The 12,551-nt window shown below is 45.3% G+C and overlaps 1 protein-coding gene across 1 annotated transcript in view; it reads left to right on the top strand.

Moving 5' to 3' along the window:
- The window catches only part of UNC80 (unc-80 homolog (C. elegans)), a gene marked incomplete at its 5' end in the record, with an annotated part of 118,213 nt that extends 108,816 nt beyond the window's left edge, over positions 1-9,397 (top strand). The window contains 5 exon segments of the mRNA XM_010019970.1: positions 38-94; positions 6,197-6,278; positions 6,858-6,969; positions 8,098-8,300; positions 9,128-9,397. Of these exon segments, the coding sequence (XP_010018272.1) occupies positions 38-94; positions 6,197-6,278; positions 6,858-6,969; positions 8,098-8,300; positions 9,128-9,397 (724 nt within the window).
- Between the last annotated feature and the right edge of the window lie 3,154 nt (positions 9,398-12,551).

Below are 12,551 nucleotides of genomic sequence, written 5' to 3'. Positions count from 1 at the left end.
TTTCCCTAAATTCTTAATCTCCCTGCCCCTCCTGCAGTGAACCTAATGTCCTCGATGACTCCCCGAGCCTGGCCACTGAGGGCAGCCTCTCTAGGTACAGTGTTAACACTACCTGTCTGTCAGTGTGTGTGCTGGGAAACGAGCCGTTTCCAATCTCCTCTGTCTCTTCCCCTCACCTTTTGTTGCTCTCTCCATCTCTGTCTCTTGTGGCTCATTGATATTCAGGCCTGCAAGTCAAAGGTGTAGCAACTCATCTTCAGTTTTCAGCTTTGATTGCCAGTAACTCTGAGGAGGCTAAGGGGTAGGGGAAGGGAAAAGAAAAAGCTGTAGCAAGTGAAGCGGTGCTCTGGCTGGCTAGCCTCGGGGTTTTCCCCTTCTTTAGCAATTGCTTGAAAGGCATGAGAAAGATTATCCACAAGGCATTAGCTGTAGCCTGTTATAAGCATTAGTCTGGAAGCTTATATAAAACAGAGACATCTGTTTTTCCATTCATCTCACAATGCTGTCACCACAAAAGACTTAATATCAAGCTGTGTTTAACATCCACTAATAAAACTAACTAGGATAAGTCCTGTGGAATACAGTTCTCTGTGGATGCTTTACAGTAATACTGGTTAGTTTTACAAAGTGTTTCCAATTCTCAAATGACACCTTAGAAAGCTTGCAGGTGAACACTGTTAATATATATTTAAAATTGCTCTGGCAGGACTGGAGTTCAGGTCTGGCTGCTCCCCATTACCCATGGACAGGGGAGTTTGTGTGCAAACACTGGTAAGGCTGTGCCTGTCAAATGGGTCAGGAGTGAGCTTAGAAGGGAGGTCTGCACCTCTAACAGCCAGCTTGGTGGTGTTAATCACCCTTATTGTCCTGCTGCTGGGCTAGCACCTTGCAACCCATCCTCGGGAGGTCGGAGAGCTGCCACTAGTCCCAGGAGCATCTCTGTTTCTTTCCAGAAGAACACAGCCCTTATGCTGGCAACACAGAGGGTAACATACTCTTTCCTTACTTCACCACACCAGCTGAAGATGTGAATATGTTGAAGGGCATTTGTGTGAATGGTTTCTATTCTGTTAGCTTGGTTTTAGCTATCAGTAGTGACCTTTTGGGGTGGGGACAGGCTGCTTTGTTCATTTGTTCGTTCTTCCTGGCAGACAAATGGAGAGTTTATCATTGGTGGCGTCACTGAGATCATCCCATGATTCATGGTGTCCTTTGTGTGCATGAATCCTGCTTTGGCAGATCGGTCTCTCATTGGTGCTGCTGAAGGAGTGGTGCTCAGAAAAGACATCAGCTTGTTGGCAGAGGCAGGAATATTGTTGTCTGGCTTTGTAATAAAGTAAAGCAGGTTGCATGGTCATCCAAGCATGTGTTTGGTCCAAAAGAGAACAGAAGTCATTCAACTGAAGAAGTTAAATGCTGTCCTTTAAATAGAGCTAAAATCTAACTACAGTTGAGGAGAATGACAAAGGAGAAGGTCAGTGTCTGAGTTGAAGCCATAATGACCTGATACCAGGTTACATCAGTGCTGACTTTGAAATGTTTTGATCTTGTTAAGCAAGGGGGGTGGGGGTGGGGTGTGTCACTCCTAATAACAGTGGTGAGGCTGAGGAATAGGAGACAGCTAAATCAACTGGTGAGTTCAAATGCAACAGTTTAGTTTGAATCCTGAAATGAGCTGTGCAGTGGGTTCCTACTAATTTGTCACACACATTTTTGCTCAGGCCTAGGACACTACCATCCATCCTGCTCCATGGAACAGAGATTTCCTTAGGCAAAAAGGTGAACAGGGGTACTTGGGAGTCAGTTCTGTTGAGGTTTATTGTTGTTTTATTGTTGTTTTCAAGGATACATATGAAACCATCTGAAGGAGGGACATCAGGGCTGCAAAGCCTTAGAAAGAGCCTTAGAAGACAGGGAAATACTGCAGACTTTTATGAAGAGGCTACATTAGAGTTCTGTGAGGAAGGAAAAGATGTTTCAGCTGCATTGTTAAATGTGCACATTGGATTCCTCTGAAGGACGGAAGTAACAAACCAGACATTATAGGAACTTATTGTGCTGTGGGGATCATAGGACAGAATTAATGTTATTCAGGAGAATTAATATTAATTATATTCAGGAACATTAGATTTGAATGAAGCAGGCTGGGGTTTTTCTTATAAAACTTTGATTTCAGCTGGAGCACAATGATAACGGTTTAGGATTGCCTTCTGAATTCAAAAGGTGATGTTTGGTCATAGCTGGCATAAAGAAATAAATCAATTGGAGACTAGACCCTTATGGAAGGTAGGAGTTTTAAATGAAATAAATAGTGACAAACACAGAAAAAAGATTAAGTCTGTTTCCCTTTGTTCTATAGCAATTAGAGCCAGCCATGTAGAAAAGCAGGAAAGACAGGAAGGGGGATAGCATTTATGTGCTCAGAAGTAAACAGATAGCATGGGGTATACAGGCTGAGAAGCATGTGTCCAGCACTGTGATTTGTTGTGGTTATAATCTGGGAGGAGAGGATATTTTCCCAAAGCAGAAAGGAAGAAGAATGAGAAGTCACTGTAATGGAAATCTGTTGCACAAACATGCTTCCCTTTAATGTTTGTCCTTATGCCTTAGTTTAATGGTGCCTTTTAGGGAAAATCAGAGTGAATTCTTATTGCCAGGGCAAGTGTAGCAGCTCTGACCCTGACTGGGTGAGGGTGTGTCTGGGAATACAAGAGCTGGAGTTCCTCTACATTTTAACCATTTCTCCCCTGGCCTTTGTCCACTAACCTCTCATTCCCACGTCCTTGGACACAAAGAGTGTGCATTGTGCCATAATGGCGTGGCAAGCACGTACATCTCTTTAACAGACATGTAAACTCCTCGCTCCCTTTGTCTCTGTTTTTGTTTTTTCCTGGTTCTTTCTCTTTCTCCTTGTTTTGGCTGCATGGCTTCTTGTAACTCATGAGCATCACTTACCATCATTGCCAACCTGACAAAGTTTTTCCTAGCCCCTGCTGTGTGACTGCACTGGCTGTTATTTCTTGTAGTGCTGGCAGCATGCTTCCACAAAGTTGGGTTGGCTTGATCTTTTGCTCACCTGTCTCTGCCCTAACTATGTAACATTATTGTGAAGATAAAACCCCTAACAGAGATACTCAGAGAGTGACAGAGCATCTTTTGTGTTGGGCAGGAAAACATTCTGGTTTGTTATTCCCAAATAAATCTGGTTTATGTACTGCAGAAAACCCCTTCTTACTGATCACATTGCTACAGGAGGGCTGAAATGGTATTTGATTCAATCTTCCTTGATTGGATCCCACAGAAAAACAGTGTAGTCCTGGTCAGGCCTGGTAAACAAGGAGAGACAGAAAAGGAGGGAGGGAGGGAGAGCTACACAGGGCCAACAGACTGCCTGCCACACTAATTTTCATGGAAACAAGATCAGTAGTGCTGTTCTTTGATGTGAAAAGAAACCCTCACAATTGCTCCTGAAGTGAAAGGTTGTATGTGAAAATTCAGTCACTCATCTGAAATGTGTGGCCTCTATGATCCTCTCTCTCTTTCCTTCCCTTCTCCACAATTGGGGGATAGAAGGCAAAAAGACAGCCACAGCAGGACTGTGCTGTGCACAGGCAGCTCTGCAGAGCTCGGCTGCTCTCAGGTCCACCATTTGCCTGCAACAGATATCTGCAACTTCAGCTCCTCAGATCATCCCAAATTACACCAATTTGTGTAATGATTCCGTACTGGAAATAAACATCCACCAGATCACTAAACTCATTTCATTTATGATATAAGCCAGGCTGAAAATCCCAGACTCCAGGAGGAAGATACAAAGTCCAGCCTTTCTTTTGCTCATCTGTTGTTTGCCTTCAGACTACTCCATGGGAATCATTTTCTTCCTCATGTATAGCCTCTGTGCCCTCATGCAGTCCACGTACTTCCTCTATCTGATGACTTTTTCAAAGTGTTTTCATGATGCATGTGAAATGAGTTTGTTTCCAAAACATTGTTTGTAGTGGTGAATGAAAATCATTGTAGTCTTTCTGCTCCTCGCTCATAGAACTAAGAGTTATTGTTCCTTCCTCAAAAATTATAACAGTATTCTCAAAAGCTATTCCAATAGAAAATGATTTTTTCAAGGCCTTCTCCAGCTAATTCCTATGTAATTCATGACTGGGAACTACTCTAAAAACTTCTTCAGATTCAGAGGAATAGGTTTTTATGTAATCCTAGAAACAGAAGATAAAGAAAATGGTACAAGCTGTAATTTCAGGTAGCCCAGATCACAAATCTGAAGAGTAATTTAAGCACAGTCTCTTTGCTTTGATAAGGAATGATGTGTTGCTTCTGGACCTACCAGTCACGTGTGCTGCAGTCATTGTCTGGGTCAAGAACACAGTCCTGCTAAGAGGAAGTAATTTTGAGGACTCTGCTTATTCATAGGCGGGTGCTTGCTTGATGTTTAGGATGCTCCATATGTAAATCGTGTCAATACCCTACGTAAAAGCTGGAAAATATGCTCCAGGAGCTGGTGATCTCATTTGGAAGAGCTGTCTGAGGAAAAAAGGGCTCAGATACATCTTGTTTGTTCTGGCTTTGAGCTTGCCGAAGCTTTTCCTTTTTTTCCAAACCAGTGAGGTTGCTCAGGGCATGCCTAGGATTATTAGGCTGTGATCAGACAGAAGAGAAACAGCTTCATGGTCTTGAGACATTTCTCTCCTTGGTGTTGACCACTGTCTCCCCAGTAGAGCTGATAGAAACACATGCATATGGTTTAGTGCAAAGCCTGGCTTCAGTTTGAATTGATAAGGGAAGAAGGAATAGGTCAGGTAACCTGACTTTGACCCAGACCAGACCAGGAAGCTCTCATGGTCTGTTCCACCAAACCTTCTAAGGGCAATAACTTCTACCAAAGCAAAGAATGAGCTTTTCAGGAGACAGAACTTTCTAAGGCTCTCCACACACATCCTCCATGTCTTGTCTGACCATGTTCTTAGGTTTGTCTTCTTCCTCCACTCCTGTAAGGTCAGACAATAAACCTTCATTCTGATGGTGGTACTGAGCATCTCAAGGGTGATCCAAGGAAAATATCTAGAGAAAAGAATGTTGTTTTCCTTTAGATTAATGCAGGCCAAAGGCAAAATGGGTTGTGACACTGAATCTTCAACAGTGCATACCAGATATAGCTGGAAGTTGCTTAACTAGGATGTGTGGCTCAGTGGATTCCAGTCTGTCCCAAAAGAGCAGCTGCCTTTTTAAAAGAAGTCCATCTTAAATGTTAGTTGCTATTGCAACCATATGTTTCTCAGACACAGTTCATTCAGCTAACGTGTTCTGTGACCACTGTCTGCTAAATGACCTATTTGGAACTGTTTGGAGGAATACAGTGCTTTGATAAAAATGAGGGGAGGGTGGTAATCTTATATTCAGTAGGTTAACTGGGTAGTTGAATGGCAGAATGAGATGGTATGTAGCTGGGTATGTTTTATTGCTAAAGATTCTTTTACTGCAGATTTTCAGATAATTTGTGCCAAGATACTAAAACCTAAAAAGTTGTGTTTATATCTATATATATAATTTACGTTTACTTGTCTTTTTTGTTTGTTAGCCACAGAAAGACTTAAGGCTGCAAGTGTTGAGTGTGGGGCCTTGTTCACATAACTCATGCATCCATTATGTGAATGGATCCTTTGTCACTTTGTGTTTGTTTTTTGTTTGTTGGCTTAAATTGAAATTAAACCCAGATGACAAAATTGTGCTGAGGCTGTGTAGTCCATTTGGGAGGAAATAAAAAACAGCTTTTACAACATCGTCCTTGAAAAAGGAAAAGCAAACAAAAAGGCTTTTGAGCTAGGATCTGATATTCTTGCCTTTAGTGGCTGTGGCAAAGGATGCAGAGAAGTGAGTGTTGCTCAGTGGGATGCATCAATCAATGACTGAAAACTGAAATTTGCAGTTATTTATCTTTGGATGCTACCTGTGCGTGGCCACATCCTGAATGCCATGACTCCACCTCCCACCATTTCCTAAGCCCCGGAAGCCACAACCCAACAGACACGTCCCCCCATCCTTCAAAGACAGTATTGCTCTTTGAAGTGACTGTGCCATTAGTGGTTGGTTTATTTATTGATTTATTTTAGTCACAATTGCCAGGACACCTGCTAGGTATACAGGGTGCTTCAGTGCTTGGCCTAATGCTGTCACCATCTAACAGGGTGGCAAGCGTGCAGAGTGAGCCAGGACAGCAGAACCTTCTCCTGCAGCAGCCCCTGGGGCGGAAGAGAGGCCTACGGCAGGTGAGAACACGTGGAGCGAACAAACCTTCTCTCCTTCTTTTTGAGTTGGTTTTCTGTGGCTGTTCTGAAAGGATTTGTGGATGTGACATGTCCCTGATCTGTGATATAGTAGTGCAGTCCATTGAGTTAGTAGGAACCGTAGCACAAACTGTGGCTGTGACAAATTCCTAAGAGAGGAGGTGCACTTCGTTTGGAGTTCCACAATCTTTTCCCCTGCAAGCTTTCTTTATTATTATTTTTCTAAATTAAATGAATTGCATTCAGTATTGAAACTGAAAAGGCACAAACCCCACAAGTTCATACAAAGGAGATGCCTGAGCCATGGACACCTTAAAATGTATCTGCCAAAGGTAGAGTGAACGGACATATAGAGGAACAGACAGTCATAGAATTATGGACTGGTTTGGGTTGAAAAGGACCTTAAAGCTCATCCAGTTCCAAACCCCTGCCATGGCAGGGGATACTTTCCAGTAGACCAGGTTACTCCAAGCCCCATCCAATGATGATGTGTTCTCCTTACAGAGGAGAAGTTGCGTAACGTGAACACACACGAGTCTAACTCTTTGCTCTATCGTTCAGCTTCGACGACCACTGCTGTCACGTCAGAAGACTCAGACTGAACCTCGCAGCCGTCATGGAGCTCGACTGTCAACCACGCGGCGCAGCATCCAGCCCAAACCCAAACCCAGCGGTAGGGCAGTGCTGCATCCCCAGAACTCGGTGTCTGAAAGCAGATATCTGTGGTGTTGGTTTAGCTTAAGGGAAAAGTTAGTATGTTGTTAGCAGTGAAGTCCCACAAGTTTTATCCTTTTTTGCTATAAGTGGATATCCTATCAGAAAATCACGCCCTCAAAACACTTGGATGGTTTCTCCAAAGGCTTTCAAGGTGAAACTGGACATGGATGGTGAATCGCCATGTCTTGCGTTGAGGGAACGGTGTCCTCTGTTCAGGATGCCTTGTCCAAAACCTCCAGATGTGTAAATTTTGAAGCTGCTATTGAGAGTAGCAGAAAGAAGGACATTTACCATCATTTGTAAGCTTAGCAATGCAAAGCTTTACAGGTTGTACATGGCAATGAATGTTCTACTCCATGCCATATGATTCCAGGAGTCAGCACTGCCAAGCAGAGTAGGGGACTGTGTTCTGAACCATCTGAGGTGAGCCGTTAACTTTGGAGGAAACCCCTCAAAGAGCAAAGGATGCTTGTGAACTTTCTGTGTTTCTAACCACTCAGCCAGGTCTGTGCTGGGGCAATGGTACCACTGGAGATGTCTGAAACAGAAAAGTGGATCCAAAATAACAAAGACCCAGAGCAGGGATATCAGTTTTACTTGTTAAGTTTTAGCCTTGCTGTCTTCACTCTGTGCTGTTCTGTTATTCCCAGGAAGCAGATTCAGTCTGCAGGAATGGGGGGCAATAAGTTGCCCTTTTTCTCTGATTTCCTGTAAAACCTTGGGCAATTCCCTTCTATGTCTGCATCTCACCTTTCCTTGTACAGTTGAGGGCAGAAATGCCTAACTCACATGGGGATTCAATTCAGTATATTCTTCTGGGATGGAGAGATGTTACAGGAGGCAAGCCACGACAAAGATAGGTGGGGTGACTGGTCTTCGGGAGATCCCTGGCTCTTGTTGTGGCTTTAGAGGAAGCCTGGGGAAAAAGGCTTTTAGCTTACACTCCAATTAGCTTATAAAGCTGGAGTGAATCATGCATCCTCTCTTAGCTGTAACAACTCCAGGGATTCTTTCTCTTCTTGTTGTATTTTCCTTTCCAAACTGTAGCATTTTAATACTCGATTTCTGGGCTTTGTATCCTCAGCGGAGCAGAAGCGGTCGGTGACCTTCACTGAAGCGCAGCCTGAGGCACTAACAGCCTCCCTGGGGACCACACCGGCGCCGTAGCCCGGCTGCAGCCGCAGCAGCCCCCAGGAGCCCAGCAGGCAGGACCTGCCAGGCCAGCCTGTGCTCACCTGCTCACCTGCCATCGTTGTAGCAGATCTGCACAGCCAGAGCACCGGCCAGGTAACGTGACTGACACTGCCATTGCCTGCCCGCTGCTTCGCCAGAGCTGCAGGATAAACGTATAGGGAAATGCCTGATACGTTAAGGAAAGCCGGCAGGTGAGGGAAGGCAGCAGCCTCTTCTGTGTGTCTGTTCTTCAGGCTGGGTTTGCTGTCCAGGCCCCTACATTTATAAACCATTCCCTTCTAAATCCATGCAGTGGTTCTTAATTTGCAAACGTATGTCACGCATCTTCCCTTTCCATCTTCCCGTCACACACAGCGGTCCTTCTGGACCTGCCCACCAGTGCAAGTGTTCATCAACAGGTTTTGACAGCTTGGTCTCTGAGAAATGCATCCTTAAGGAAAGACTCTTTCAAAACCTCAGGGCTCTTTTAGCAAAATCATCGTATTTCAAAGGAAATTACTCGTTCAGTTACTTTCTGTGTTGGAAGCCACTGAGGAGAGTACAGGGGCAATCACAGTCGTCCCTACAAGACATCAGTGTCATTGAGATCACATTTATACAACAGATATCTCATGCCTTTGGGGGGTTGTGTCCTTTGCCACAAACAAATTAAAGACACCCATCTACATTAAAAACATGAAATGAGGCAGTGTTAATGACTGAAATCAGATAACCTTTCTGATGACTGCCACAGATTTGATTCACCAGCAGAAACTCATTGTTACAGCAAACTTTCAGACATTTACAATCTGCAGGTGCCTGGCCCTTTGTGGTAAAAGATATTTTTGAATGAGAAAATACTTCACAGAAGTTCCCTTGCTTTTTTCCCCCATTCCCTCCCATGTTCTCTGAGCCTGACCAAGGGCTTTCCTCAGCTGCAGAGCGAGGCGCCTCCTGCTGAGAAGGAGAAGGAGAAAGAGGAGGGTTTGGAATCCCGGCCAACAACAGCACAAAGCACCCCACCCACCCAGCTCTCTGACTCTGAGGACTACGCTGGCCTGGAGACCACCAGCTTGCTGCAGCACGGGGACACTGTCCTTCACATCAGCGAGGACAATGGCATGGAGAACCCCTTGCTAGCCACTCACTTCAGCTTCACAAACGTGGAGCTTGGGGAGACTGATGTCGACCTGGATGAATCTCATGTGTAACTCTTGGGGAAGTGCAGCAGTGAGAGGAGGAAGGGAAAGTGCACCTTCTCCTTTGAGTTCCCTGATAACTAGTAACTAACTAAAACAAGAGCACTTTATTATCCAAAAGCAGAAAATAGCTGACAGCTGCTTGCTATAGAGTGGCAAATTCCTGTTGGTGAAATCTATTTCAGTTCAAGGCAAGGCCACAGGAACAGAGAATTCTCAGCAAATTCTCAGGGTAGGGGTGTCTGGGCAAACACATGGTCCATAAAACCTTGCCCTGGCAGCCATGCACTGTGAACAGCAAGCTGTTGTGCTGTATGAGACAGAAGAGAAGTCTCTCTTGAGATTGTGCCCAAGGTTTATTTTTGTAGTGGTTTTGAGGGGAGGACTATAGAGTGACTGAATTCAAGGCTCTGACACCTTGGTACTGACAGTGAAAACACTGGCAAAAAAGTACCAGAGATTGATTTTCACAAGCCTGGAACCATTATTTCTAACTTGCAGAGCAATGATAAGCACTGTGGAGCAATTAGACCTGTTTTGTTGTTGTTTTTTGGCACTGCAGTTTACTTTTGCCTGTTGGTTTCATTCCACTCTGTAAGACTATGCTACAAAAATATTTGCTCTGTAAAACTAAACAGAGCACATACCATAAGAAGGAATGCACGTGCTGTGCACAGATAGAGATGGGCAGGGGGTGAGTGGTCTGCAGATGGTATAAATAGCCCATGCTGTCCTGTTTAAATGTACAGCTTAAAAAACCAGAATGGTGGACCTTCTGGTACCTAGCAACTGCTCCATGGATGTTGGCATATGTATTTAGCTATAGGGGTTTAAAGTAAATATTTATATATGGTATTTTCATGTTCCTATACATAAATACAAATATATATGTACATTGTAAACAAAAGATGGCTATTGCAGGGCAGAAACTTGATGAAAGAATCTATTTTTGGCATGTTGAGATTGTATTTAAAAAGGTTCCATTTTATGTACGTAATGTTCATGGCTGCAAAGTGTTAGAGAGATATATATATATATGTAACATTTATACATAGGTGGAGATCCTTGTGGGGGATCAGCTGAAGTCACTGCTGAGTTATGGGCTATGCTGCAGCATCATGGAATTACACTGGAATGTGATTTTAGTCATTAGCTGCTTACGGACAAACTGCACAACAGCTGTTGGACAAACCATGAAATCATAAGCAACGCCCTAAGTTACCCTGGGCTTTGGGAATCACATCCTGCCCTTTTCAGCTTACGTTAGAAGAGCCAGAGTTTGTAATCATGGCATTATCGTGCCGAGGAAGATGTTTCAGATCATCCTGGGAGTCTATAAAATGTGCTCATTACCAGTCTGGCTCCTGAGGGCTTGTAATTTGGACACACGCATCATAAACCAGCCTTACTGAGGAGACAGAACGATATCCTCCTGTCCATCTCCATAGAAAGGACTCGCATCTCTCTTCTGCAGCTCTGTGACAGCTGTTAAAGTACCGCCATACACACGACTGCCTCCCTGCTGTAGTGCAGCATGCAGTTGTTAGTGGTATGTGAAGAAGTAACCGTAACCTGACAGCGGGTTTGAGCCTGCTGAAACCCATGGAGCCTTCAGGCTCTGCTGCCTCCTACTTGCCAAATGCTCAAACCGGACTGGAGCTGTGCACAGCAGCCTGAGGGGGCAACTCATGCACATTAAACCTCTGAAGGTAGCAAAGGCCATCCTTCCCCCAGGCTTGTGGGTGTGGAGAATGCTTTGCTCCCACTGCACTGGGGAGAGATGGAGATTCCCAGCACCTCTTGGGCAGAGCAGGGCTGAAAAGGCACCACCGGTACCACCATATTTATACGAATAGGTGGGGTGCTAATGCAACTTTAAGGTGACCATGGTTTTGTCAGAGCGATGGTGAGGTGAAGATGTCTAGATGTGCGTCCTCAGTAACAAACCGCTTCCTGTGCTGACCAAAACACGCTGTACCGCTTATCTCCTCAGCACCAGCTACCTAGAGACTGCTTTGGAGCCGCTCCTAGCCTGGAACTGGCTCCAAGAACAGCTAAATTCCAGATGCTGAGTTTTATTATTAACAGTGACGCACAAATGAGAGAAAGCACAGCTCCACTGTCAGATCCCAGGCAGGCTGGGGTGCTGGCAGCTGGGTGGGGAGGAGCGTCTCAGACACGGGCCACAACACATACAGAACTCGTGGCGTGTTTTACAAGAGTGACCTTTTCTGCTGAAAACGAGGCAAGCATCTTCCCTCATGAGAAGTAGATGCCTCCCTGTGGTACTCCACTTTAACCCTAACAAAGTGACTGTGATCTCCTTCATTTAAGTCAGTGTATGTAATACATGTTTCCATCCAGGTTTCCCACACCGATGAATCCATAGTGGTAAGCCATAGCAATGACTAAAAATACCTCTTTTTAATGTCTACCCTGCTAAAACTCAGCACAGCTTGTAAGTGATGTAACAATCTGTTGTTTCATTTGATTCGGGTGGCTGTGCAGGTGGCTTTGATTGTGTTGGAAGAGTGTTGAGCTGGACAGTCAGCCTGTCCTCTCTCGTGCTTTACTTTCCTATCAGTTGCACTCAATACTATGTTACTGAGGTGTATACAGTGTATTTAGGCTGGTTTCGTGCTCTCCTCTGGTATCTCTGTAACAGAACTGGTGTATTTCTGCTGCGAAGACAAACAATGCTGTTTAACTCGTGTTAGAGGCCTTAAGCGCACGTCATGTTCAACAAGCGGCCGGGCTGCGCGCGTCTCGTCCGTGTGTCGCTCGGTCCCCTCGCCTCAGCGTGTTACACAAACCTTGTTCCCAGGACTAAATACAGAGCAGCGATGGCAGAAGGGCAGAGTTCCGTGTTTAAGCCTCTTGCGCAACACCGCGTTCGTCTGTTTCTGTAGCAGGCTTCGAGACGCTGGTCGCGGCTGTTCTGCGACGGGTCCGGGCAGCGTTTGTTCACGCTCGCCCACCGGCTCTCACCCGCTGCCTGCAACCGCCTCGGGACTGACAGAACGCACTTTGTTGGGCACTTCAAACGCTGTCGCCACACGCGTCCCCCGCCCCGCTTCAGGGCTGTGCTGGAGCGGTTTGCACCGTCCTCATCGCCGAAGGGGCCTTGCGCGGAGAACGAGCCCAGCCCGCGGGGGCCGCTCCGCCC

This window comes from Nestor notabilis, unplaced genomic scaffold (genome assembly GCF_000696875.1).
Source record: "Nestor notabilis isolate BGI_N333 unplaced genomic scaffold, ASM69687v1 scaffold11598, whole genome shotgun sequence".
Classification (NCBI taxonomy): Eukaryota; Metazoa; Chordata; class Aves; order Psittaciformes; family Psittacidae; genus Nestor; species Nestor notabilis.
Note: the sequence above shows the minus strand (reverse complement) of the source record. Positions and strands in the feature narration are given on the sequence as shown.